Raw genomic sequence first — 26694 nt, forward strand, 5'->3', positions numbered from 1 at the left:
TAAATAAATAAATTGTCCTTGGGAGGCAAGACCCACAGCCACTCCGTTTTGTCTGGGTTGAGTTTGAGTTTGTTGACACTCATCTATATTAAATCTCAGCGATATGCTTTATCCCTCCAAGACAAGTATTATTTTTGGAATTGGAAGGGACCAGAGTGGGGAGGGACCTTGGAGGTCTTCTAGTCCAACCCTTTGCAGCAGATCCTAAACCATTTGAGACAAAAGGTTATCCAATTTCTTCTAAAAAAAACTTCCAGTACTAGAGCATTCATGACTTCTGGTGGCCAGTTGTTCCACTGATTAATTGTTCTGTCAGAAAATTTCTCCTTAGTGCTAAGTTGCTTCTCTTCTTGTTTAGTTTCCACCCTTTGCTTCTTCAGGTGCTTTGGAGAATAGGTTGACTCCTCCTTCTATGTGGCAACCCCTGAGATATTGGAACACTTGTGTGATGTCTCCCAGCAATCTCCCTTATCTTCCCTTGATTCAGATGATGACATTTTGGACCCACGCAAGCGTAGAATTATGCGTAGAAGAGACCAAGTAAGAACATATTACAGGAAATAAGTGAGGCCACCTGTGTTTGGGTGGGGCTCCAGTAATTAGGGATAGTGCTATAAATAGCAGCATGTGGGTTTGGCTGTTGTGGAAGAATATCTGATCAGAGTTCCTCAGGAATCCTGTGTTTTCTGCACTTTGTTGCTTTTTCAAGCCTTGGAAAACAAAGCAGAGCAAGGTGTGTGTGTGTCTCCCTTGGAAGAAGAAGGGGTGTGAAGTTTCTTCACAGCTGCTAGCTAAGTACTTAATGACTGCTTAAGGGAAATTGTACAGACTACCCGGTTGTTTTGGGAAGAGTGCTCTTTGCAATACAAAAACAGTGCTTTTTAGTTTATTTATTTATTATTTATTATTTAGATTTGTATGCCGCCCCTCTCCGCAGACTCGGAGCGGCTCACAACAAGATACGGCGAATCATAACAAATCCAAATAGATTTAAAATATTTAAAAAGATTTTAAAAGAACCCCATTTACTAACAAACACACACACAAACATACCATGTATAAATTGAACATGCCCGGGGGAGGTGTTTCAGTTCCCCCATGCCTGACGGCAAAGGTGGGTTTTAAGGAGTTTACGGAAGGCAGGGAGAGTAGGGGCAGTCCTAATCTCTGGGGGGAGTTGGTTCCAGAGAGTTGGGGCTGCCACAGAGAAGGCTCTTCCCCTGGGGCCCGCCGACTGACATTGTTTAGTTGACGGGACCCAGAGAAGGCCCACTCTGTGGGACCTAATTGGTCGCTGGGATTCGTGCGGCAGAAGGCGGTCTCGGAGATATTCTGGTCCAGTGCCATGAAGGGCTTTAAAGGTCATAACCAACACTTTGAATTGTGACCGGAAACTGATCGGCAGCCAATGCAGACTGCAGAGTGATGGTGAAACATGGGCATACCAGGTAAGCCCATGACTGCTCTCGCAGCTGCATTCTGCACGATCTGAAGTTATTTTGAATTTTGTGATAAAGAACATTGTTTTGAATTTTCAAACATGTGTGATTGAAATTTGTACCCTTGAATTTTCAGGAGGCTCCTATCAGAGAGCCCGACAGAACACTAAGCAAGACAGTTGATAAGTGAGTTTTGCCCCATTTTATATTCCCACAATTTCTAAGCGAATCCTTGCAGGCGGGTTAAGGTAGTAAGAGGGTTGCTGTCTTCCTCATTGTTTCTGCTAGTTGAAAGGTCGCGAATGGTGATCACATGACTCTGGGACACTCCAACCATCATGTATCAATGTGAGCCTTTTGAATTTTGATCATGTGACCAGGGGCAGATTCCTTTTACTGCTTCTACCTGCGTGCTGTGCGTGCAGCTTTTGTTATCTTGTGCGTGCGTGTGTCCCAGTGTGTTTTTGCTTCTGCAAATTGTTATTTTTTAATTTATTTATTTTGTCCAATGCACAATGAGGGTTTTAGTGGGTATATATCAATATACACATAGTAAAATACATGATGACGGTTATAGAGGATGTACTCATAGTAAAATATATCTAAGAAAGAATAGAAGAGAAATTATAGGAATAGAACATATCAATGAAAGAATAGAAGAAGAGATATAGGAATAGAAGAAAGGTATAGGAGATATAGGAGAGCAATAGGACAGGGGACGGAAGGCACTCTAGTGCACTTGTACTCGCCCCTTACTGACCTCTTAGGAATCTGGATACGTCAACCGTAGATAATCTAAGGGTAAAGTGTTGGGGGTTTGGGGATGACACTATGGAGTCCGGTAATGAGTTCCACGCTTCGACAATTTGGTTACTGAAGTCATATTTTTTACAGTCAAGTTTGGAGCGGTTAATATTAAGTTTAAATCTGTTGTGTGCTCTTGTGTTGTTGTGGTTGAAGCTGAAGTAGTCGCCGACAGGCAGGATGTTGCAGCATATGATCTTGCAAGCGGACGTGCTCATGTGCAAAATTTTTGGCAATTTTTTTGCTTCCGCACATGTGCAGAAGCAAAAAATTGCCAAAGTCTTGGGCATGCGTCCCCTCACAAAATTTTGCTTCCTGTGCATTCACAGGATGCGACGCGCACACACGCAAAATAACCAAAGCTGCACACAGTGTAGCTACAAAGCTACCAGTACACTGTCCTTTACTGCAGTGTTTCCCAACCTTGGCAACTTGAAGATATTTCGACTTCAACTCCCAGAATTCCCCAGAGTTGAAGTCCAGATATCTTCAAGTTGCCAAGTTTGGGAAACACTGCTTTACTGTACCGGTGGCAATCCGCTCTTGCATGTGACCATGGGGATGCTCCAATGGTTAGGGTCATAAATCCTTTTTTTCAATTCTGTTGTGACTTCGAACTAAACGGACTGTGGTCAATTGAGGACTACCTGTAATTACCAACTACTGGACTACCGAGTCTGCGGAGAGGGGCGGCATACAAATCTGATAAATAAATAAATAAATAATAATTTAATAATAATTTATTAGATTTGTATGCCGCCCTTCTCCGAAAAATACAAGCTGGCTTGTGGTCATCCAAAATGCACAGTTGTTTTATGGGAACATCTCACAATTGGCACACCCAGTGGAAAAAAAACAACCCACCAACAACCAAATCGAAGGTACTTTGGTGGTTGTTTTTGAACCAAAACAGAATATGTTAAAATAAAACAAAACACAACCAAAGTGGTGTTTTATTTTATTTTAACAAATTATGTTTTTTTTTAAAAACCACCAATCCGCCAACCACGAAAGTGGTGCTTTGTTCAAAACGAAAAGAAAATAACAGCCTTTGATTAACGTCAGGCACAGAAGCGGTAGGAGAATCCAGTGGAGAAAACGCGGCCGCAAATCGGCAGAGCTGCAACATCCTAGAGCGGCTCCCGCGCCACAGACCACAGAGTTGATGGTGAGGAGCGGTCAAGGGGACGGACGGGCGGGGCAAGCCATATTCCCCGACTTCCGGCCTGGGTTCTTCGACGGGTCATTCTCCCCCCCTCCCCCCCTTGACGGTGAGTCGCAAGCTTCATCGGGCTCCTTCGTGCTCCGGAGCGGCAAAGCAGCGGTGCAAATAAAGGTGACTTCGCCGAAGGCGGGGAAAGACGCGCTCGTGCCTTTCCCGGGGCAAAGGGGCGCGTGCAGCAAAAACAAAGCGTGGGCTGGAGATTTGGAAAAGGGTGGGGGCTTTTTATCCCTCCCCTTCCCCCTCCCCTCCCTTCCTTGGGGCATTTTTGCAGAGCAGTCGAGCGGCTCGATCCCAAAAGATCCCCAGGATCTGCTCCCTTAGCTGGGGAAGGGCCCGCAGGAGACCTCCCCCTTCCATAGGGACTCGGTGACTGCTGTCCCGGTGGTGCACCAATTTATTAAAAAAAAATGTTTAAAAAAATTAATAGGTTTCTTTTTTAAAAAAAACCCTGCTAATAAGTGTGAACTTTTGACTTGCCTTCAGAGACTTGCCAAGGAGAAACAAAGTAGCGGGTGTGTGGCTGTCTGGGGAATCCATTCAAATTTAATTAGATCCGCCTTCCTTAATAAGTCTATTTAATATTGAAGGAGGAGGGAGTTATTCTCCAAAGTCCCTGAAAGCAGGACAAGAAGCAATGGATGGAAAGTAAATCAAGGAGAAAAGCAACCTAGGAGAATTTTTTTGACATTTTAGAACAATTACTCAATGGAACAGCTTGCCTCCAGAAGTTGTGAATGATCCAATACTGGAAGTTTTTAAGCAGATGTTGGCTAACCACCTATCTGAAGTGGTGTAGGGCTTCCTGCCAAACGGGGTTGGAGTAGAAGACCTTCAAGGTCTCTTTAAAAACACTGGAAGTTTTTAAGCAGATGTTGGATAGCCACCTGTCTGAAGTGGTGTAGGGTTTCCTGCCAAAAAGGGGGTTGGACTAGAACAGTATTTCCCAACCTTGGCAACTTGAAGATATGTGGACTTCAACTCCCAGAATTCCCCAGCCAGCAAATGCTGGCTGGGGAATTCTGGGAGTTGAAGTCCAAATATCTTCAAGTTGCCAAGGTTGGGAAACACTGGACTAGAAGACCTCCAAGGTCCCTTCCAACTCTTGTTATTATTATCTTTCAATTTTGTTATTCTATTCTATTGGAATGGTGGAAGGAAAGGTGAATGATTTTTAGATATGGGTTTTTTAGGGTGGTTTAAATTTGGATTTTAGTATGGCTAATGGTTTTTAGATTTTATTTATTGGTTTGGTTTAACTTCAGTTTCTACCATGCTATGTCTTGTATTTATTCTATGTTGTAAGCCGTCCTGAGTCTTCGGACAAAGGCAGCCTAGAAATTGAAATAATAAATAAATAAAGAGAAGAGCCCCTCTCTTGAGGATGATGGGCAGTTCAGAAGCGGGAAATGCGAATAAATAAACAAAAATGTTTACATGCACACCAATAGAGAGAAATCCCATGAGGATGGGCTCCGGCAGGCGTCCCTAAAGAAGAATGGTTGCAGGAATTGTTAGACATAATAGCCTAACTATTATTACACTAACTAGAAGAGGGAGTCAAACTAACTTAACAATCAAACTACACTGCTCAAAAAAAATAAAAGGAATACTCAAATAATATACATATCCTAGATCTGAATGAATGAAATAACCTCATTGAATACTTTGTCCTGTACAAAGTTGAATGTGCACAACAGCATGTGAAATTGATTGTCAAATCAGTGTTGCTTCCTAAGTGGACAGTTTGATTTCACAGAAGTTTGATTTACTTGGAGTTATATTGTGTTAAGTGTTCCCTTTATTTTTTTGAGCAGTATAGAAGAGGGAGCCAAACTATTCTCCAAAGCACCTGAAGGTAGAACAAGAAATAATGGGTGGGAACTAATCAAAGAGAGAAGCAACCTGGAAGTAAGGAGAGACTTCCCAACAAAGAGAACAATTAACCCTTGGAGCAACTTGCCTTCAAAAATTGTAGGTACCGTGAAGGTTTTAAAGTAAAGAAATATATGAATCAAGGCTACAGTATTCATGATAAATTAATGCTGGTTTGTTGGCAAGATTCAGCATTTTAAGATGGTAACTTTTGTTGGCACATTCTCAATTTCCAGAGAATTTGAGTATGTGGGAACTTACCACCTTCCTAATTATTTATAGAAACAAGACTGTGTTGAGTTCTTTTATGTGTGTGAATTTCCCCCCCAATTTGCTTAGGGCTTCCATTTCTGTGAGATTTTTCCCATTCAGAATAACAAAACAATAGACTTTGGAGATCTTCACCTACAAAAAGATATTGACACCCCACCTACAAAAAGATATTGACAAAATTGAACTGGTCCAAAGATGGTCCACAAGAATTGTGGAAGGTCTTAAGCATAAAACGTATCAGTAAAGACTTAATGAACTCAATCTGTATAGTCTGGAGCAGTGTTTTTCAACCAGTGTGCCGCAGCACACTAGTGTGCCGCGAGACATGGTCATGTGTGCCGTGAAGCTCAGAGAAAAAGAAAGCAAGAGAGAGAGAGAAAGAAAGAAAGAGAGAAAGAAAGAGAGAGAGAGAAAGAAAGCAAGAGAGAGAGGGGGGGAAGGAAGGAGAGAGAGAGAGAAAGACATAGAGGGCGGTAGGGAGGGAGGTAGAAAGAGCAAAAAAGAAAGGAAGGAAGGAAGAGAAAGAAAGAGGGATGGAGAGAGAAAGAGGAAGGAAGGGAGAGAAAGAGGGAGAGAGAAAGAAATAGAGCGAAGGGGAGGAAGAGAGAGAGAGATAATTTTTTTGTCCAAACTTTTTTTAGCCACCCCCCCACCCCCCCACCGGCTCAATGTGCCCCAGGGTTTCGTAAATGTAAAAAAGGTGCCGCAGCTCAAAAAAGGTTGAAAATCGCTGGTCTGGAGGACAGAAGGAAAAGGGGGGACATGATCGAAACATTTAAATATGTTAAAGGGTTGAATAAGGTCCAGGAGGGAAGTGTTTTTAATAGGAAAGTGAACACAAGAACAAGGGGGCACAATCTGAAGTTAGTTGGGGGAAAGATCAAAAGCAACGTGAGAAAATATTATTTTACTGAAAGAATAGTAGATGCTTGGAACAAACTTCCAGCAGACGTGATAGATAAATCCACAGTATTCCACCCCTTGCTCAAGCTGGAAACCTATACCATTTCAGACAGTTTTCCAGTCTCCTTAAAAATGTTCTGGGTTTAGGTGCTTTTTTTATTTAACCGGGTCTAATTTCCTGTCACTGAGCACTTCCCTTTCGGAAAGCTTTTTATCCAAAGACTTTCAGGACGGCCCCTTAGATTTCCTTTGCTTACAAATATCTGAGATCAAAACCTGACCTCATTTTTTGTGATCTATCAAAGCCTGGGTTAACTTGGTAGAGTCACAGTTACTAATGTCCTTGACAAGTTGGATCTGGTGCCGTTCTCTTTTCTCTGCAAATATCTTTTTCTGTATTAAATACAGAATGTATGACTGTGAGTAGGAAACGGGAGGAAGAAATGTTGCCTAGGAAATGATCAGAGAAGCGAGGAAGGAGCCCTCCTCAGTGGCTCAATGGTGAGAGGAAGGAAGGACCCACAGGAAGAATATGAGTATTGTATTGGCAGTTCTGTGTTAGCAAAAACTTCAGAAGAGAAGGGCAGACTAGATGGACCATGAGGTCTTTTTCTGCCATCTGTATTCTATGTTTCTATGTCTTATTTTGGTGGGAACAGAGTAGACAGTTCATTATTTTATGGGGAGGAGCCGCTTGCTTATCTCTTTTGATACCTTCTCCACTCCCTTGGTGTTGGTTTTTTTTAATTATTACAGTGATCCCCCGGGTATCGCGATCCCGATCATTGCGAACGGCTATATGGCGATTTTTCAACCCGGAAGTCAAAACACCATCTGCGCATCAGTGCCCTTTTTTCCTATGGCCACGCATGCGTAGATGGAGCCGGGCATAATCAGCTGCTGGGCGGCTTCCCTGGGTCTTCCCCCTCTTGCTGGCGGGAGGGCGAGCGGCGGGCATCAGCGAGGAGTTTCCCCACCGCCCATGCAAACTCCTCGCTGCTGCTGCGCCCGCCGCTTATCTTGCCTGCCCGCGCGCCCGCCGCTCGCCCGCCCACGCCGTTCGCTCGCGCCGCTTCCCAGCTGAGTCCTGAAGCGAATTGGCTTCAGGACTCAGCTGGGAAGCGGCGCGAGCGAGCGGCACGAGCGAACGGCTTGTCCGCCGCCTGCCTGCCCGCGCGCCCGCCGCTCGCCCGCCCTTCGCCCGCCCACGCCCTTCGCTCGCGCCGCTTCCCAGCTGAGTCCTGAAGCGAATTGGCTTCAGGACTCAGCTGGGAAGCGGCGCGAGCGAACGGCGTGGGCGGGCGAAGGGCGGGCGAGCGGCAGCGAGGAGTTTGCGTGGGCGGTGGGGAAACCCCAATCTTCGGCTCCTCGCTGCTGCGGCGGAAGTAAAAACACCATCTGCGCATGCGCAGATGGTGTTTTTACTTCCGCACCGCTACTTCGCGAAAAACCGATCATTGCGAGGGGTCCTGGAACGGAACCCTCGCAATAATCGGGGGACCACTGTATTACTTTTCTTTAGTAAAACCATCTGGTATTTTTTTAAACATCCCACTTGTCTCCTGTAGGGCAATTATGAACTGAATCTTCCGAAAGCTGCAAGCTTAAGCCTACAAACGAAGCCAAGGCTTAAGCAGGGGTGAGAATTAAGGTAAGGAGAAAAAAAAAAATTCCCCAAAGTTTGGCAAAGTGAAATGTAATATAAATATTAGACTAAAAATGGAGAAGAAAATTTCAGTCTTTCAATTATAGAATTCTTTATTGGCCAAGTGTGATTGGACACACAAGGAATTTGTCTATGCTGCGTGTGCTCTCAGTGTATATGAAAGAAAATATAGATTTGTCAAGAATCATGAGGTAAAAAACGCTTAACGATTGTCATCGGGGTCAAATAAGCAATGAATCAATATTAATTAACAAACAATCAATATTAATAAAAATCTGGATACAAGCAACAAATTACAGTCAGACAATCATAAGTAGGAGGAGATGGGTGATAGGACTGATGAGAAAAAACTAGTAATAGTAGTGAGGTTTAGTAAATAATTTGACACTCGTGAGGGAATTATTGGTTTTGTATAGTGATGGCGTTCGGGGAAAAATGTTCTTGTGTCTAGTTGTCTTATGAGTAAGGGGAAGCACTCAAGAGAAGGGAAAAGAGAGTAGGGGCGGCATACAAATCTAATAAATGAATGAATGAATGAATGCATTGGCGGGACCCAGGGGAAGAGCCTTCTCTGTGGCGGCCCCGGCCCTCTGGAACCAACTCCCCCCAGAGATTATAATTGCCCCCACCCTCCTTGCCTTTCGTAAGCTACTTAAAACCCACCTTTGCCATCAGGCATGGGGGAATTGAGATCCTCTTTCCCCCTAGGCCTTTACAATTCTATGCATGGTATGTATGTATGTATGTTTGGTTTTTATATTAATGGGTTTTTAATCGTTTTTAGTATTAGATTACTATTGTACACTGTTTTATTGTTGCTGTTAGCCGCTCCGAGTCTCCAGAGAGGGGCGGCATACAAATCCGATAGATAGATAGATAGATAGATAGATAGATAGATAGATAGATAGATAGATAGATAGATAGATAGATAGATAGATAGATAGATTAAAAGGAGGAGAGAGAAGAAGTTTAAACATTTAAATATGTTAAAGGGTTAAATAAGGTTCAGGAGGGAAGTGTTTTTAATAGGAAAGTGAACATAAGAACAAGGGGACACAATCTGAAGTTAGTTGGGGGAAAGATCAAAAGCAATATGAGAAAATATTATTTTACTGAAAGAGTAGTAGATCCTTGGAACAAACTTCCAGCAGACATGGTAGATAAATCCACAGTAACTGATTTTAAACACACCTGGGATAAACATAGATCCATCCTAAGATAAAATACAGAAAATAGTACAGTGGAACCCCGACATAAGAGCTGCTCTACTTAAGAGCAACTCGAGATAAGAGCTGGGAGGGGAGAGATATTTTTGTTCTACTTACAAGCCCAAATTCGAGATACAAGTGCCAAGGAGCTGTCTCCTGAAGCCAAACGCTAACTTCCGCGTTCGGCTTCAGGAGACAGCTGCGAAGCGGCGCGCGTGTTTTAAAAGGTTGCAGCCGGCCTGGGGGGCTCGGGGGGGTGCTTGCAGCTTTCTTTCTTGCTCTTTTTCTTTCTCTCTTTTACCTTCCCTTCCTCTATTTCTTCTTTTCTTTCTCCTTCCCACCTTCTTCCCTCCCTCCCTCCCTTCACTCATTCCTCTCTTACTCTCCCCTTTCATAAGTTTCCTTGCTTCCTTCCTCTGTTCCTGTCCTTTCCCCCTTTCTTTCTTCCTTTCTTTCTTTCTTGCTTTCTTTCTTTCTTGCTTTCTTTCTTGCTCTTTTTCTTTCTCTCTTTTACCTTCCCTTCCTCTATTTCTTCTTTTCTTTCTCCTTCCCACCTTCTTCCCTCCCTCCCTCCCTTCACTCATTCCTCTCTTACTCTCCCCTTTCATAAGTTTCCTTGCTTCCTTCCTCTGTTCCTGTCCCTTCCCTCTTTCCTTCCTTCCTTCCCACCCTCCGTCCATTCATTCACCCATTCCTCTCTTGATCGCTTAAAGCCGGTCCCTGGTGCAAAAAGGGTTGGGGACCTCTGTCCTACAGGATTGGGTGGCAGAGAAGTTGAACATATGTAAATTTAAAAGTTTAAGAAAGTTTACAAGTTAAGTGAAAGAAACTTCATTATTCATTTATATGTACATGTACATTTCTTCATTAAAAACATGTCTTTCTGCATAATTTAGACTAACTTTGTGAGTTTTTTGAGGGCTGGAACCAATTAAAATTATTTACATTAATTCCTATGGGGAAAAGTCGTTCGAGATAAGAGCTGCTCGACTTAAGAGCCCAGGTCCGGAACGAATTAAACTCGTATCTCGAGGTACCACTGTATAAGGGCAGACTAGATGGACCATGAGGTCTTTTTCTGCCGTCAGACTTCTATGTTTCTATTCCACCCCTTGCTCAGGCAGGAAACCTATACCATTTCATTCCAGCCTCCTTAAAAATGTTCTGGGTTTAGGTGCTTTTTTTATTTAACCGGGTCTAATTTCCTGTCACTGAGCACTTCCCTTTCGGAAAGCTTTTTATCCAAAGACTTTCAGGACGGCCCCTTAGATTTCCTTTGCTTACCTAAATATCTGAGATCAAAACTAACCACATTTTTTGTGATCTATCAAAGCCTGGGTTAACTTGGCAGAGTCACAGTTACTAATGTCCTTGACAAGTTGGATCTGGTGCCGTTCTCTTTTCTCTGCAAATATCTTTTTCTGTATTAAATACAGAATGTATGACTGTGAGTAGGAAACGGGAGGAAGAAATGTTGCCTAGGAAATGATCAGAGAAGCGAGGCAGGAGCCCTCAGTGGGTCAATGGTGAGAGGAAGGAAGGACCCACAGGAAGAATATGAGTGTATTGTATTGGCAGTTCTGTGTTAGCAAAAACTTCGGAAGAGAAGGATTTAGGGGTAGTGATTTCTGACAGTCTCAAAATGGGTGAACAGTGCAGTCAGGCGGTAGGGAAAGCAAGTAGGATGCTTGGCTGCATAGCTAGAGGTATAACAAGCAGGAAGAGGGAGACAGTGATCCCGCTGTATAGAGCGCTGGTGAGACCACATTTGGAATAATACTGTGTTCAGTTCTGGAGACCTCAGCTACAAAAAGATATTGACAAAATTGAACGGCTCCAAAGACAGGCTACAAGAACGGTGGAAGGTTTGAACCATAAAACTTATCAGGAAAGACTTAATGAACTCACTCTGTATAGCCTAGAGCAGTGTTTCTCAACCTTGGCAATTTGAAGATATTTGGACTTCTATTCTGGGAGTTGAAGTCCAGATATCTTCAAATTGCCAAGGTTGGGAAACACTGGCCTAGAGGACAGAAGGGAAAGGGGGGACATGATCGAAACATTTAAATATGTTAAAGGGTTAAATAAGGTTCAGGAAGGAAGTGTTTTCAATAGGAAAGTGAACAAAAGAACAAGGGGGCACAATCTGAGGTTAGTTGGGGGAAAGATTAGAAGTAATGTGAGAAAATATTATTTTACTGAAAGAGTAGCAGACGTCGTCGGTAAATCCACAGTAACTGAATTTAATTCTGTGTGACACAGAATGCTGGACTCGATGGGCTTTGGCCTGATTCAGCATGGCTCTTTGTAGTTTCTTATGTTCTTATTTCTTCGATTCTGCTCAGAATGTCGCAACGCAGTCTCTTCCCTTTCCCTTTTTTACAGTAAAAAGTGATTTATCTTATTCTGATTATAAATACTGTGTTTCCCCGAAAATACGACCTTGTCTTATTTTTTTTTTGTAGCCTAAAATAAGCACTTGACCTTATTGCCATGCACTCAAAAACTTGATTGGGCTTATTATCAGGGGATGTCTTATTTTGGGGGGAACAGAGTAGACAGTTCATTATTTTATGGGGAGGAGCCGCTTGCTTATCTCTTTTGATATCTTTTCCACTCCCTTGGTGTTTTTTTTGTTTGTTACTTTTCTTTAGTAAAACCATCTGGTATTTTTTTTAACATCCCACTTGTCTCCTGTAGGGCAATTATGAACTGAATCTTCCGAAAGCTGCAAGCTTAAGCCTACCAACGAAGCCAAGGCTTAAGCAGGGGTGAGAATAAAGGTAAGGAGAAAAAAAAATTTCCCCAAAGTTTGGCAAAGTGAAATGTAATATAAATATTAGACTAAAAATGGAGAAGAAAATTTCAGTCTTTCAATTATAGAATTCTTTATTGGCCAAGTGTGATTGGACACACAAGGAATTTGTCTATGCTGCGTGTGCTCTCAGTGTATATGAAAGAAAATATAGATTTGTCAAGAATCATGAAGTAAAAAACGCTTAATGGTAGTCATAGGGGTCAAATAAGCAATGAAGAAACAATATTAATAAAAATCTTGATACAAGCAACAAGTTACAGTCAGACAATCATAAGTAGGAGGAGATGGGTGATAGGACTGATGAGAAAAAACTAGTAATAGTGAGGTTTAGTAAATAATTTGACATTCTTGAGGGAATTATTGGTTTTGTATAGTGATGGTGTTTGGGGAAAAATGTTCTTGTGTCTAGTTGTCTTATGAGTAAGGGGAAGCACTCAAGAGAAGGGAAAAGAGAGTAGGGGCGGCATACAAATCTAATGAATGAATGAATGAATGAATGAATGAATGCATTGGCGGGACCCAGGGGAAGAGCCTTCTCTGTGGTGGCCCCAGCCCTCTGGAACCAACTCCCCCCAGAGATTAGAATTGCCCCCACCCTCCTTGCCTTTCGTAAGATACTTAAAACCCACCTCTGCCCTCAGGCATGGGGAAATTGAGATCCTCTTTCCCCCTAGGCCTTTACAATTCTATGCATGGTATGTATGTATGTATGTTTGGTTTTTATATTAATGGGTTTTTAATCGTTTTTAGTATTAGATCACTATTGTACACTGTTTTATTGTTGCTGTTAGCCACTCCGAGTCTCCGGAGAGGGGCGGCATACAAATCCAGTAGATAGATAGATAGATAGATAGATAGATAGATAGATAGATAGATAGATAGATAGATAGATAGATAGATAGGTGATGATAGGTAGGTAGGTAGGTAGGTAGATAGATAGATAGATAGATAGATAGATAGATAGATAGATAGATAGATAAAAGGGAGGAGAGAGAAGAAGTTTAAACATTTAAATATATCAAAGGCTACAAGAATGGTGGAAGGTCTTAAGCCTAAAACCTATCAGGAAAGACTTAATGAACTCAATCTGTATAGTCTGGAGGACAGAAGGAAAAGGGGGGACATGATCGAAACATTTAAATATGTTAAAGGGTTAAATAAGGTTAAGGAGGGAAGTGTTTTTAATAGGAAAGTGAACACAAGAACAAGGGGACACAATCTGAAGTTAGTTGGGGGAAAGATCAAAGGCAACATGAGAAAATATTTTACTGAAACAGTAGTAGATGCTTGGAACAAACTTCCAGCAGACGTGGTTCGTAAATCCACAGTAACTGAATTTAAACATACCTGGGATAAACATATATCCATCCTAAGATAAAATACAGAAAATAGTATAAGGGCAGACTAGATGGACCATGAGGTCTTTTTCTGCCGTCAGACTTCTATGTTTCTATGTTTCTATAATCTACTTGGCTTAAAGGATTATAAGAAAATTACTTTTGGGAATAATGTGCTGAGCAGATTTGTAAGACTCAAATAATAAGTGAATTTGAAGACCAGTCAGTAAAGGTTATTGTAATGTTTTAATAGAGAAAAGCTATACAGTGGTACCTCAAGATACGAACCCCTCATCTTACGAACAACTCGTGATACGAACCCGGGGTTCAGAAAAATTTTGCCTCTTCTTACGAACTTTTTTGGAGTTACAAACCAGCGTTCGGAGACTGCTGGGAAGCCGCGCGGCTGTTTTAAAAGGTGACAGCCGGGCGGCGGGGCTTCCCAGAAGCCTCCCGAACGCCGGTTCATAACTCGAACAAAGTTCGTAAGAAGAGGCAAAATTTTGCTGAACCCCGGGTTCGGTTCGGGAGGTTGCTGGGAAGCCCCCCAGGCCGGCTGCGACCTTTTAAAACACCCGCGCCGCTTCCCAGCTGTCTCCCGAAGCCGAACGCGGAAGTTCGGCTTTAGCGTTCAGCTTCAGGAGACAGCTGGGAAGCGGCGCGGGTGTTTTAAAAGGTCGTAGCCGGTCTGGGGGGCTTGCCAGCACCCCCCCGAACACCGAACACGGGTTCGGGGGGGTGCTGGGAAGCCCCCCAGGCCGGCTGTCACCTTTTAAAACAGCCACGCGGCTTCCCAGCAGTCGCCGAAAGCCGTTTTTTTGCGGGGGGTTTTTTTGGTTGCACGGATTAATTGACTTTACATTGTTTCCTATGGGAAACAAAGTTTCGTCTTACAAACCTTTCGTCTTACGATTAGAATTGCTCCCACCCTCCTTGCCTTTCGTAAGCTTCTTAAAACCCACCTCTGCCGCCAGGCATGGGGGAATTGAGATACTCTTTCCCCCTAGGCCTTTACAATTTTATGCATGGTATGTCTGTATGTATGTTTGGTTTTACAATAGGGGTTTTTAACTGTTTATATTGGGTTGTCATATGCTGTTTACTACTGTTGTTAGCCGCCCCGAGTCTACGGAGAGGGGCGGCATACAAATCCAATGAAATCAAACTTAAATGGTGGGCTCAGCTTTGGTTGTAAGTTGAGGACCGCCTCTTGCTTCGAGAGATGGCACTGACCCACTCTGTTTGCGTTCCTAGGCGCCATGATGCTGGGCCAAGAGGAGGACCCTGGAGGAGACAGCCCGCCCACCCTCACACCCGTCTTCTTCTCCAGAAGCACAGCTACTCAGCAGGAAGTGAAGGTGGAAAACCAAGAGGATTTGGGCGAACTCTGGGAGACTCGGTGGCAGGAGTTCCTGACTACGGTGGAAGTCCCCCAGGCCCTCCCGGAGCCTTCTCCCTGGGAGGACGCTCACATCTTCCTAGCCTCCTTTGAGCAAGTCGCCAGGGCTTTCCAGTGGCCCCAGGAGGAATGGGCGGCCCGCCTGCGGCCCACCTTGGGAGGGGACGCCGAGCAAGCCTACAGCAGCCTGGAGGCGGGAGACAGGGAGGATTACGGGAAAATGAAGGCGGCCATCTTGCAGGCCGACGCGGTGAGCCGGGAGAAGCAGCGGCAGCACTTCCGGTGCTTCTGCTACCAGGAGGCCGAAGGGCCGAGGCAGGTGTACGACCAGCTGCAGAGCCTCTGCCGCCAGTGGCTGAAAGTGGAGAGACACTCCAAGGAGCAGATTCTGGAGATGCTGATCCTGGAGCAGTTCCTGGCCATCCTTCCGGCCGAGATGCAGAGCTGGATTAAGAGACATAATGCGGAGAACAGCGCCCAGGTCATTTCCCTGGCCGAGGACTTCTTGCTCAGGCAGTGGGTGCCAGGCATCACGGAACAAGAGGTAGGTGTGCGGGAGCTCTTCCCCTTCTGTTTATTTTCCTCTGACATTGGCTGCGATCGGACAGGAAGCGGCAAAGTGGAGCGCGGGACGGAACATACAAAAAAAGTCTGGAGGCAGTGGCTTCCGAAGGGTCAGAGCCACCACAGAGAAGGCTCTTCCCTGAGGTCCCAGCAACCGACATTGTTTGGTGGACGGGACCTGGAGAAGGCGGACCCTTTGGGTCGGGTCCCCAAACGTTTTACACAGGGGGCCAGTTCATTGTCCCTCGGACTGTTGGAGGGCTGGACTATAAAAAAAACTATGAACAAACCCCTATGCACACTGCACATACCTTATTTTAAAATAAAAAACAAAATGGGAACGTACTATTTAGAGGGGGGGGGAAGAAGTCTGAAATTCATATATGTTTATGTTTTGTTTTTAATTTTCTTTTGTTAACATCTGATTGGCTATACAAGGTTTTCTGGTTTCCTGTCACTCACCTGCGGGCCGTAGTTTGGGGGCCACTGCTGTGGGTCCTTACTGGACGCAACGAGGCATGAGGGGGGAGGCGGTCCTGTAAATAGTCTGGCCCTGAGCCATTTAGGGCTTGAAAGGTGATAACCAACACCTTGAATTGCGTTTGGAGACCGACTGGCAACCAATGCAGCGTGTGTAACGTTGGAGTAACACGGGCGTACCGAGGTGAATGAATGAAACAGCCCAATTGGGAACATGAGTCGGGAACATCCTGACGAAAACGTGAAATCTAGTTAATCATCGGGAGTTTGAAACCTTCTCTTTCTCCCTGGTAGCTACAGTAGTCCTCAATGTATGACCACTGTTGAGCCCAAAATTTACATTAAGTGAGAATGAAATGAGTTTTGCTCTTATTTTACTTTTTAAAAAATTAATATTTTTATTGATTTTTATAATATAAAACACACATATAACATATAATATGTGCTCAGTGATCCCACCACCAGACAATCAATCATACCCCACCACTAGTTGGGGTTATTTCTTGTATGAATCATTTAAACCCAAGAGTGAAATATTTCTTTGCATATTATAGAGCAGGGGTCCCCAAACTTGGCAACTTTAAGACTTGTGCACTTCAACTCCCAGAATTCACCAACTAGCTATGCTGGCTGGAGAATTCTGGGAGTTGAAGTCCACAAGTCTTAAAATTGCTAAGTTTGAAGACCTCTGTTATAGAGTGATTCCAACTTGTTTCTTAGAGCTTGGTCTCGGATCCTACTCGCCATATATCGTCTTAGCTTGTCCCATCGCCCCATCAGCTGTTGCAAATCAGTTTCATTCATCCAATTCATCCTTTTATCCATAATCTCAAATTGAATGTGGTCCACTATATACCTATACCAATTTTGCATTGTTGCTCCCATTTTATAACTCTCCTTGCCACGTTGACGCGCGGAAGTTGTTAAATGAAAAACGCAGCTGTTAAATGAATCTGGGTTTTTTGTTGACTTTTATTTCAGCAGCGTTTAGCTCCCCGTTCGGACTGGTTCTTAGGACTCTGCCCACAGCCTGCAGTTCGATCCTCAACAGTCTCAAGGCTGACTCAGCCTTCTATCTTTCCGAGATCCGTAAAATGAGAACCCAGATTGTCGAGGGCAATAGGCTGAATTTATTATCTGCTTAAAGAGAGAGAGAGCTTAATACACTGTGAAATGGTGTATAAGTCTTAAGTCAAGGACGGCGAAACTTTTTTCCCTAGGGTGCCAAAAGCTCATGTGGCCACATCCTGAATGCAGTGCCTCCATGTGCACCATGCCCACTGTGCCTACACGCATGAACACCCCCCCCCCCAACACATGTGCACCACCCCATTTTGGGCCTGATACCTATGGAGCAGTGTTTCCCAACCTTGGCAACTTGAAGATATCTGGACTTCAACTCCCAGAATTCCCCAGCCAGCATTCGCTGGCTGGGGAATTCTGGGAGTTGAAGTCCAGATATCTTCAAGTTGCCAAGGTTGGGAAACACTGCTCTGGAGGCTGCAAACCACCTGTTTCTGGACTTCCGGTAGGCCCATTTTTTGCCCTCCGAGGCTCCACAGTCTTTCCTTGAGCCTCCAGGAGGGTGAAAACAGCCTCCCGTGGGCTTTAGAGGCAAAAAATGGGCCCACTTCCAGGAGACCCATTTTTTTTCCCTTCCAAGGCTCTTAGAGGCTTTTCACGAACTTCCAGGAGGGCAAAAACGGCCTCCCGTGGGCTCCGGATGCCAGAAATGGTCCATTTCCTGATTTCCGGAAGTCCTGTTTTTCACCCACGTGAGCCCTGTACTTACCTGGCATCCAAAACAGGATGCGTGGAGACTCCTAGGAGGGCAGGGGGAAGCATGGTTATCCCACATTCGCGGCAGAGACACGAAAATCAGCTGGATGGTGGGGGGGGTTGACCTAGGGTGTTGGCTCACGTGCCCACAGAGATGGCTCCACTTGCCACAGGTTCGCCATCACAGGTCTAAGTGCTACTGCTGTTATCGCTGCTCTCTCTTGCAATCTCTTACATCCACTTGGTTATTCCTGTAGGGACAGGAGCTTGGTCCGAGGTCTGAAAATATGCAACTCTTGGAGAGAGGGCCCTCCGATGCCGGGCAGAAATTTGCCAGGGAGCTGAAGATTGAAGATGATGATGATGATGATGCAGGTAAGATTTGAGGCGCTTATTTTAATTTAAGGCCTTTTGCAGGTGGGGGGCTACCCAATCTAGGTGGTCAGACTCTGGGGCAGCATTTCTCAGCCAAGGCAACTTTAAGATAATAATAATGATGATAATAATAATAATCATCATTATCATAATTATTATTATTATATATTGATAATTTAATATTATTATAATATAATAAATTCTTATATTATTAATAATATATTATTATTCTTAATATAATAATTTATTATATAATATAATAATAATAATAATAATATAGTATAATATTTAATAATAATAATAATAATAATAATAATAATAATAATAATAATAATAATAATAATACTTTATTAGATTTGTATGCCGCCCCTCTCCTTCCCCTTTGTTCTTCTGTTCCAAAGGAAAAATATATATGTTTTTGCATTTACCCTGGGCTGCTTTAGAGTGCTGGTGAGACCCCATTTGGAATACTGTGTTCAGTTCTGGAGACCTCACCTATAAAAAGATATTGACAAAATTGAACTGTCCAAAGACTGGCTACAAGAATGGTGGAAGGTCTTAAGCACAAAACCTATCAGGAAAGACTTAATGAACTCAATCTGTATAGTCTAGAGGGCAGAAGGGAAAGGCGGGACATGACCGAAACATTTAAATACGTTAAAGGGTTAAATAAGGTCCAGGAGGGAAGTGTTTTTAATAGGAAAGTGAACACAAGAACAAGGGGCACAATCTGAAGTAAGTTGTGGGAAAGATCAGAAGCAACCTGAGAAAATATTATTTTACTGAAAGAGTAGTAGATACTTGGAACAAACTTCCAGGAGATGTATTTGTTAAATCCCCAGTAACTGAATTTAACCTTGCTGTTCAGTTCAAGAAAACTCCCTAATCTTATGTTCCCAGGTCTATTTGACCCGGACTGCAAATTGATCATTTTAGGTACTTATATTTGGTCTTTTTCAAAGCTTTTTTCGCCTGGAAACAAGTTTGAACATTTCTGCACACAATGGAATGAAAATTGAACTGAAAAAATTAATCCTTATTGGTTTATTTTGCACATAAATGTGCCTCCGCCCCCCGTGTTTGTGGATTTTTTTTAGGTTTACAAGGCCGGGGGGGTGGTGGCCCTTTTGTGGCAAAAATAAACCAATAAGAATCATTTTTTTCAGTTCATTTCTATTTTTCTTATGTTCAGGATTGTTCAATTTAGTATATCAAAACTTTTGGGGGAATATTCCTTAGAGATTTGTAGCCTAAAAAAAGTATAAATTGAAAACAAATTCAGAAAACATGGGGGGAGGGGCTTTTTGATAAAAATAAAAATATAAGCCTCCATTTTTTCAGTTCAATTTTCATATCATTATGTTCATAAATGTTCAAACTAGTTTTCCAGTTGAAAAGGTTTTCAAAAAGATCAAATTCAATTGCCTAAAAAATTCTTTTTGGTCCGGTCATATACGAACAGAAACAGACTCGAAGTGATGCTTTTTTTTTGCCCAGAAAAGAATTAGCCACCACCCCAAAAATATTGTTTTGATGATCAGCAATATTAAATTGAGTAAATGAATGCATAAGATATTTAAAATATTTCGGATTTGAAGCTTGCGTAAATATAAAGTGAAAATGTTTGCAAGCAGTCAGGGGGGGGGTTATTTATGATTGTAAACAACCAATAAGAAACATTTCTTTCAGTTCATTTATATTTTTCTTATATTCAGAAATGTTCAAACTACCAATCCCACACCAACTTTAGTAAAATTGAACACATTTTGCAAGCAAAACTATCCATAAATTGAAAAATATTTCACAAAAACGGGGGGGGCATGCATTCTATCAGCAAAATAAACCAATAAGAATTACTTTTTTCATTTCAATTTTCATATCATTGTGTGCAGAAATGTTCGGACTACTTTCCAAGTGAAAAAAGTATTCAAATTGACCAAACATAAGCACTTCAAATGAAGAGTTTTCGGTCCAGGTCAGGGTGACCCGGGAACACAACTAGTGTGACTTTTTGTTTTTCAGCAAGAAAGAAACCCCCCACCCCCCCAAAAAGAATTCTCATAGAGAGAACCCCTGAAATGATGAAAAGTCATGAAATTTCAAGTTTCAGATATGCAGGGAAATTTTTTTACAGGGACTCAAACTTGGCTTCGGGTCACATATGACCCGAACTGAACAGTAAGGTTAAACATGCCTGGCATAAACGTATATCCATCCTAAGATAAAATACAGGAAATAGTATAAGGGCAGACTAGATGGACCATGAGGTCTTTTTCTGCCGTCAATCTTCTATGTTTCTATGTAAAGTAACTTGGACTTCAGCTCCCAGAATTCTCCGGCCAGGATCGGCTTTCAAAATTGACGGCCCATTATTCGTTTGGACCAACTGGTTGTTAAGCCCTACATGGCTTAGAGCCAGACTATCTTCAAGAACGGCTTCTACCGCATCGCTCTCAGCGACCGGTAAGGGCCCACAGGGTTGGTCTTCTTTGGGTCCCGTCAGCTAAACAGCTAACCGGGGGAGGGCCTTCTCTGTGGCTGCTTCCATTCTTTAGAACCAGCTGTCTCCCAAGATCTGGACTGCCCCACCCTACTGGCCTTCCGAAAATACGTAAAGACCTGGCTTTTCTGGCAGGCCTGGGGCCATTGATCTATCAGGATCCATCCATTAAAGATATGCATGGTTTTTTAAACTGTTTTAATTGTTGATTTTAAATTGCTTTGAATTGTTTCAGGGTGGTGGTGGTAATATTTTACATTTTATGTGTAGTTGGCTGTGAGCGGCCCAGAGTTGTCTGGGAGTTGGGTGGCATATAAGTCCAAATAATAAATTCATGAATGAGGAGTATCTATCTATAGCAGTGTTTCCCAACCTTGGCAGTTTGAAGATATTTGGACTTCAACTCCCAGAATTCTCCAGCCAGCATTCACTGGCTGGGGAATTTTGGGAGTTGAAGTCCAAATATCTTCAAGTTGCCAAGGTTGGGAAACACTGATCTATAGGAGTACAGAGAGGGGCGTAACAAGTAAGTGATAGAGAGTTCAGACAAGAGAAACAAAGATGATTAGGGGATTGGAGGTTAGAACATACGAAGAATGGTTGCAGGGGCTGGGTATCTCTGCATTAACAGAGGGATATAGAATCAAGATCACATGTTATTATCACTTGGTAAGGCCACACTTGGAATACTGCATCCAGTTTTGGTCACCACGATGCAGAAAGGATGTTGTGACTCTAGAAAGAGTGCAGAGAAGAGCGACAAAGATGATTAGAGGACTGGAGGATAAAGCACGAAGAACGGTTGCAGGAACTGGGTATGTCTACTTTAATGAAAAGAAGGACTAAGGGTGACAGGATAGCAGTGTTCCAATATCTCAGGGGTTGCCACAAAGAAGGGGGAGTCAAGCTATTCCCCAAAGCACCTGAGGGTAGGGCAAGAAGCAATGGGTGGAAACTAATCAAGGAGAGAAGCAAATCCTAAAGTCTTAGGAGAAAATTCCTAATAAGAAAACCGATGGAATGGTTTGCCTTCAGAAGTTGTTGGTGCTCCAACACTGGAGGTTTTTAAGAAGAGATTGAGCAACCATTTGTCTGAATTGTTATACAGTTTCTTGCCTGAGCAGGGAACTGGACTAGACAACCTGTCTAGATCTTTTATTTAGTTATAACACCTTTTATTTTCTCTTCTCCTCTCCTCTCTTCTCTTTGCATCAACTAGTAAAATCGGTATTATTATTATTATTATTATTATTATTATTATTATTATTATTATTATTATTATTAATTAGATTTGTATGCCGCCCCTCTCCGTAGACTTGGGGTGGCTTACAGCAATGATAAAAACAATATACAGTGATACCTTGTCTTACAAACTTAATTGGTTCTGGGACAAGGTTCTTAAGGTGAAAAGTTTGTAAGACGAAACAATGTTTCCCATAGGAATCAATGGAAAAGCGATTAATGCGTGCAAGCCCAAAATTCACCCCTTTTGCCAGCTGAAGCACCAGTTTTTGCGCTGCTGGGATTCCCCTGATTGCAGCATCGCAAAAACACAGAGGTCCGGAGGTGGGGTTTTGAGGACTTTGGTGTTTTTGCGATGCTGCGATTTCACTGATGCTCCCTTCACTGGGAAACCCCACCTCTGGACTTCCGTTGCCAGCAAAGCACCCATTTTTGCACTGCTGGGATTCCCCTGCAGCATCACAAAAACACGGAAGTCCGGAAGTGGGGTTTCCCATGGAACGGAGCCTCAGAGGAATCCCAGCACTGAAAAAACGGGTGCTTCGCTGGCAATGGAAGTCTGGACGTGGGGCATCCCAGCGGCGGCGGTGGGTTTGTAAGGTGAAAATAGTTTGTAAGAAGAGGCAAAAAAATCTTAAACCCTGGGTTTGTATCTCGAAAAGTTTGTATGACGAGGCGTTTGTAAGACGAGGTATCACTGTATAATAACAAATCTAATAGTTGGAATCTAAAATAACAATAATACATTTAAAAAAGTCTAAAAAACAAGAAACCCCAATATATAAAAACATACATACAGTCATCATACACAAAAAACTACATAGGCAGGGGGAGATGTCTCAGTTCCCCCACGCTTGACGGCAGAGGTGGGTTTTAAGGAGTTTGCGAAAGGCAAGGAGGGTGGGGGCAGTTCTAATCTCTGGAGGGAGCTGATTCCAGAGAGTCGGAGCTACCACAGAGAAGGCTCTTCCCCTGGGTCCCGCCAAACGACATTGTTTAATTGACAGGACCCGGAGGAGACCAACTCTGTGGGACCTAACTGGGATTCTTGCGGCAGAAGGTGGTCTCTGGCAGAACATCCAGGAAATGAATGTTTCCTGAAAAACCATAAGTCCAGTTGCCTCTTGAAAAAGCAACTTTGGGACATTCGGGGAATCGTTGCTTGGCAACCAGATGTCACAATGCTGATTAGTTCTGTTAAGTGTTCTCTTGTGGGCCTCGGGTCCTCTCTCACCCGGAGATGTGTTTGTCATTTCTGCAGGTATTTGGAAGCTGCGTGAGAGTGAAAACCACCTGCAGGAAAGCACAAAGCAAGCAGAGCACCACGGGGTTCCTCCGGAGAGAGCGAATAGCGTTGCTCTGCCATGTTACGATCCAGAAGAGATCCTTGGAGGGCAGCCGGGAATGTACCACACGGAGGGGAATCCATTCATCATCAATTACGAGCAGGACGGCAGAAAAGCAGAAATCATAGTCTTCTGTTCAGACACCCAGAAGGAGAAAAGAAGAAAACAGTGTTTGGTGTGCGGGAAAACATTCTCACGGAACTCGTACCTTACCCAGCACCAAAGGATCCACACGGGGGAAAAAGCGTACAAGTGTGTCCGGTGCGACAAAAGTTTCTACCACAAGACGGCCCTGAAAAGGCACCAAAGGACCCACAGTACTGACGGAGGGGACCCTAACGTCTCTCGCGCCCAGCCGGGTGAGGATTTAGCTCATCCTCCCTTGGACCAAATCGCGCAGAACATTTGCAGCGAGTGTGGAGAGCAATTCGACAGCGTGCTGGACCTAAATGTACACAAAACGACCCACCAGGATCAGAATCCCAATAGCAGGACAGAGAGTGGAGAGACATCTGGAAAAAACCAACCTCTGGAGCTGAAGGAACAGCCAACGGACGTTACCCCACAGAGACGGTACAAGTGCCCGGACTGCGAGAAAAGCTTCATTTGGAATTCGTCGTATCACCGGCATAAAAAGATCCATTTGAAGAACAAACCTATCCCGCTTTCGTACGAAAAGAAAATCTTCAAGCCAGCGTCCCATCTCATGAAATTTCGGCCTTTCCCCGTCGGAAAGAAACTCTATAAATGCCCCGAGTGTGAGAAGAGTTTCCCGGCGCTCAAATCCTTGGAAAAACACAAAAAGTTCCACCAGAGAGCAAAAATAAATAGCTCCTCGCAACAGGCGCCGGACAGAAGAGAGAAAACCTGCTCGGAGTGTGGGAAGTTTTTCGACCGGATGTCCCATCTAAGAAGGCACCAGCGGGTCCATACGGGCGAGAATCCCTACAAGTGTCCGAAATGCGAGCAGACTTTCATGTGGCACGCGACTTTCCAAAGACACGTGAAGGGCCATAAGAACCAGAAGCCGAAACCTCCGGTGCCGTCGGTGTCTGTTTCGCAAGACAAAGCTGCCGGTAATGAGTGTTTGGAGTGCGGGAAGACGTTCAGACAACACTGGGACCTCGTACGACATTGGCGGATCCACACTGGCGAGAAGCCCCACAGGTGTACGGAATGCGGGGAGTCCTTCATGTGGCCGTCGTCGCTCAACCGACATCGGAAGAAGGTCCACAGGGGGAAGCGACTGGTCCCCCTCCTCCAAAAATTACCCCTGGGGCAAGGGAGTTCCTACAAATGTTTTGAGTGCGGTAAAAGTTTTGACCGTTCCTCGAGCCTGATAAACCACCGGCGCGTCCACGCCAGGAAGACCTACCCATGCACCAGCTGTGAGAAGACTTTCATGTGGGCTCGCTCTCTTCTGAGACACCGAAAGAGCCACGAGACCAAGAAACCAGGAGACCCTTTGCCCCCAAAATCCTCCCCGCAGGAAAAGTCCTACGTTTGTTCCAATTGCGGGAAAAGCTTTGTCCACTCGTACCTCTTGGTCCGGCATCAGCGCATCCACACTGGAGAGAAACCGTACAAATGTTCAAAATGCGGCGAGAGCTTCAGGTGGGCTTCCTCGTTTAGCCTGCACCATAAGAAGGCCCACGCGGACACGAAGGTGGCTCACCTCCTCCCAAAGCAGGAGTTCAGGATACCTTCCCATCTCTCCAGCCACCAGAGCACTCACGCCGGGGAGAGGAAGCACAAGTGCGCCACCTGTGGGAAGCGTTTCTTCTGGCAGTCCTCGTTGTTGGTGCACTGCAAAGATATACACAAGATCGAGGAAAAGGAACAGGCCCTTGTTTCGCAGCCCGTGTCTCAGGGAGAAGGCAATTCCAAGCCCCAGCCAGTTTCCACTGAAGAGAAAGCTTTCAAATGCGCCAAGTGCGGAGAGAGTTTTTTGGGGGTTTCAGCCCTTCTGCGGCATAGAAAGATCCACGAGAGAGAAAAACTCGGGCTTTTTTTCGACGAGAGTCCGATCGTCCTGGGGAAAACGTATCCCTGTGCCGAGTGTGGGAAAGTTTTTAATTGGCCATCCCGCCTCTTGAGACATCAGCGCATCCATTCCCAGGAGAAGCCCTGTCGGTGCCCCGATTGCGGAGAAAGCTTCCGGTGGGATTCGGCTCTTAAAATACACCAGGAGAAGGCCCATAAGCAGGAGCCAGCGGTCTCTTTCCTGCCCGAAGACGATGCAGTCGAAGAGAAATGTCATCCATGCGCTGAGTGTGGAGAAACCTTCACCTCCGTATCATCTCTCACGGAGCACCAGAGTATCCACGCGGGAGAGAAACTGGACGAATCCAGCCACTGTGAAGAGAAACCAGCCCTCCAGGAACCCCCGAAGGCTTGTAAGGAAGAACCGCCGAACTCCCTGCTTCAAAAGCTACCCGGCAGAAGTGGGGGCAACTACCCTTGTCTCCAGTGTGGGAAAAAATTCTCCAAATTGAAGCTGCTACAGAAACACAAACGGTTCCACCTCAAGGAGAAGCGTTACACCTGCAACGAGTGTGGGAAGCACTTCACGCAGTCCGCAAGCTTGAGGAGGCACTGGTTCGCTCATCAAGAAGGAAAGTCATTCCACTGCTCGCACTGCGAGAAAAGCTTCGTGTACAAAGACAGCCTCAAAAGGCACGAGAAGTCCCACACCGGGATGGCGGAGTTAACCGTGCAACTTCTGGACAATGAATTCCTAACCGCCCCGGAATCGCCCGAACGCACCGCGTCGGAGTCCGGCGTGTGTGACGGCCCTCTAGAATTCCAAGAGGAGATCCCCGTTCCAACCTTGAACACTCCGGAGGTGGTGACGGCATGACCTCAAAACGGGCCGATCGATTAACAGAAGCCGACGTCCAGAAACTGTGCTGCATATTTCGGCGGCAAACCTGAGGAAAAATCACTAAACCCTGTCAGTTTTAACGGAAGGGAATCTTCCGGAATCTTCTCTGAGCCGTCACATAACGAAAGCCATGGTCTCACCAAAGGAGGCAGGATATCAGCAAATCCCAAATGGAGCTTTGCCTGTCTGAGGCCCTGTTGATTTGCTGGCCCCTTCATTACATTTCAAAAATTCCAACATGGATGCCCATCCAACATCTGGCTTTTGTTATTGAACGTGGCGTCATTTCAGTTGGCTCTTGTATATTGGTAGGTGCAGATAGTTGAGTTGAGTTGGGTGGGGCAAGGGGGAACAGACTCAGGGTTTCTAAATATATTGACAAAAAAAATAAGTAAAAAACAAGGAACTTTTTGTGCCATGTCACTGACTCTTGTGTGAAAGTCCTCAGAAGTGTGAGTAATACAATGGTTGGGAATTCTTTTGCATCGTTGGGACTTATATCGTCATGATCACAAATCTGTTACTTGTTCAGTTTTAATGGAAAGGAGCTACTAATAAAAATGCAGAGTGCAGAATGAAA

At 44.3% G+C, this 26694-nt stretch overlaps 1 protein-coding gene across 4 annotated transcripts; it reads left to right on the forward strand.

The window, feature by feature from the left end:
• The first annotated feature begins 714 nt into the window (after positions 1-714).
• LOC139159801 (zinc finger protein 585A-like) lies at positions 715-26694 on the forward strand. 4 transcript variants are annotated; one of them, XM_070737194.1, is made up of 7 exons: positions 3501-3579; positions 5283-5439; positions 8085-8167; positions 12091-12173; positions 14800-15488; positions 18025-18142; positions 23146-26694. In XM_070737194.1, exons 5-7 carry the CDS (start codon positions 14805-14807, stop codon positions 26088-26090), a joined length of 3747 nt encoding a protein of 1248 aa, XP_070593295.1. In that variant the 5' UTR covers positions 3501-3579; positions 5283-5439; positions 8085-8167; positions 12091-12173; positions 14800-14804; the 3' UTR covers positions 26091-26694. The 4 variants fall into 4 exon arrangements, with proteins under 4 accessions (XP_070593297.1, XP_070593296.1, XP_070593294.1 ...); XM_070737196.1 differs by lacking the exons at positions 3501-3579; positions 5283-5439 and adding an exon at positions 715-733; XM_070737195.1 differs by lacking the exon at positions 5283-5439 and having other exon boundaries at positions 3403-3514.

This window comes from Erythrolamprus reginae, chromosome 2 (genome assembly GCF_031021105.1).
Source record: "Erythrolamprus reginae isolate rEryReg1 chromosome 2, rEryReg1.hap1, whole genome shotgun sequence".
Taxonomy (NCBI): domain Eukaryota; kingdom Metazoa; phylum Chordata; class Lepidosauria; order Squamata; family Dipsadidae; genus Erythrolamprus; species Erythrolamprus reginae.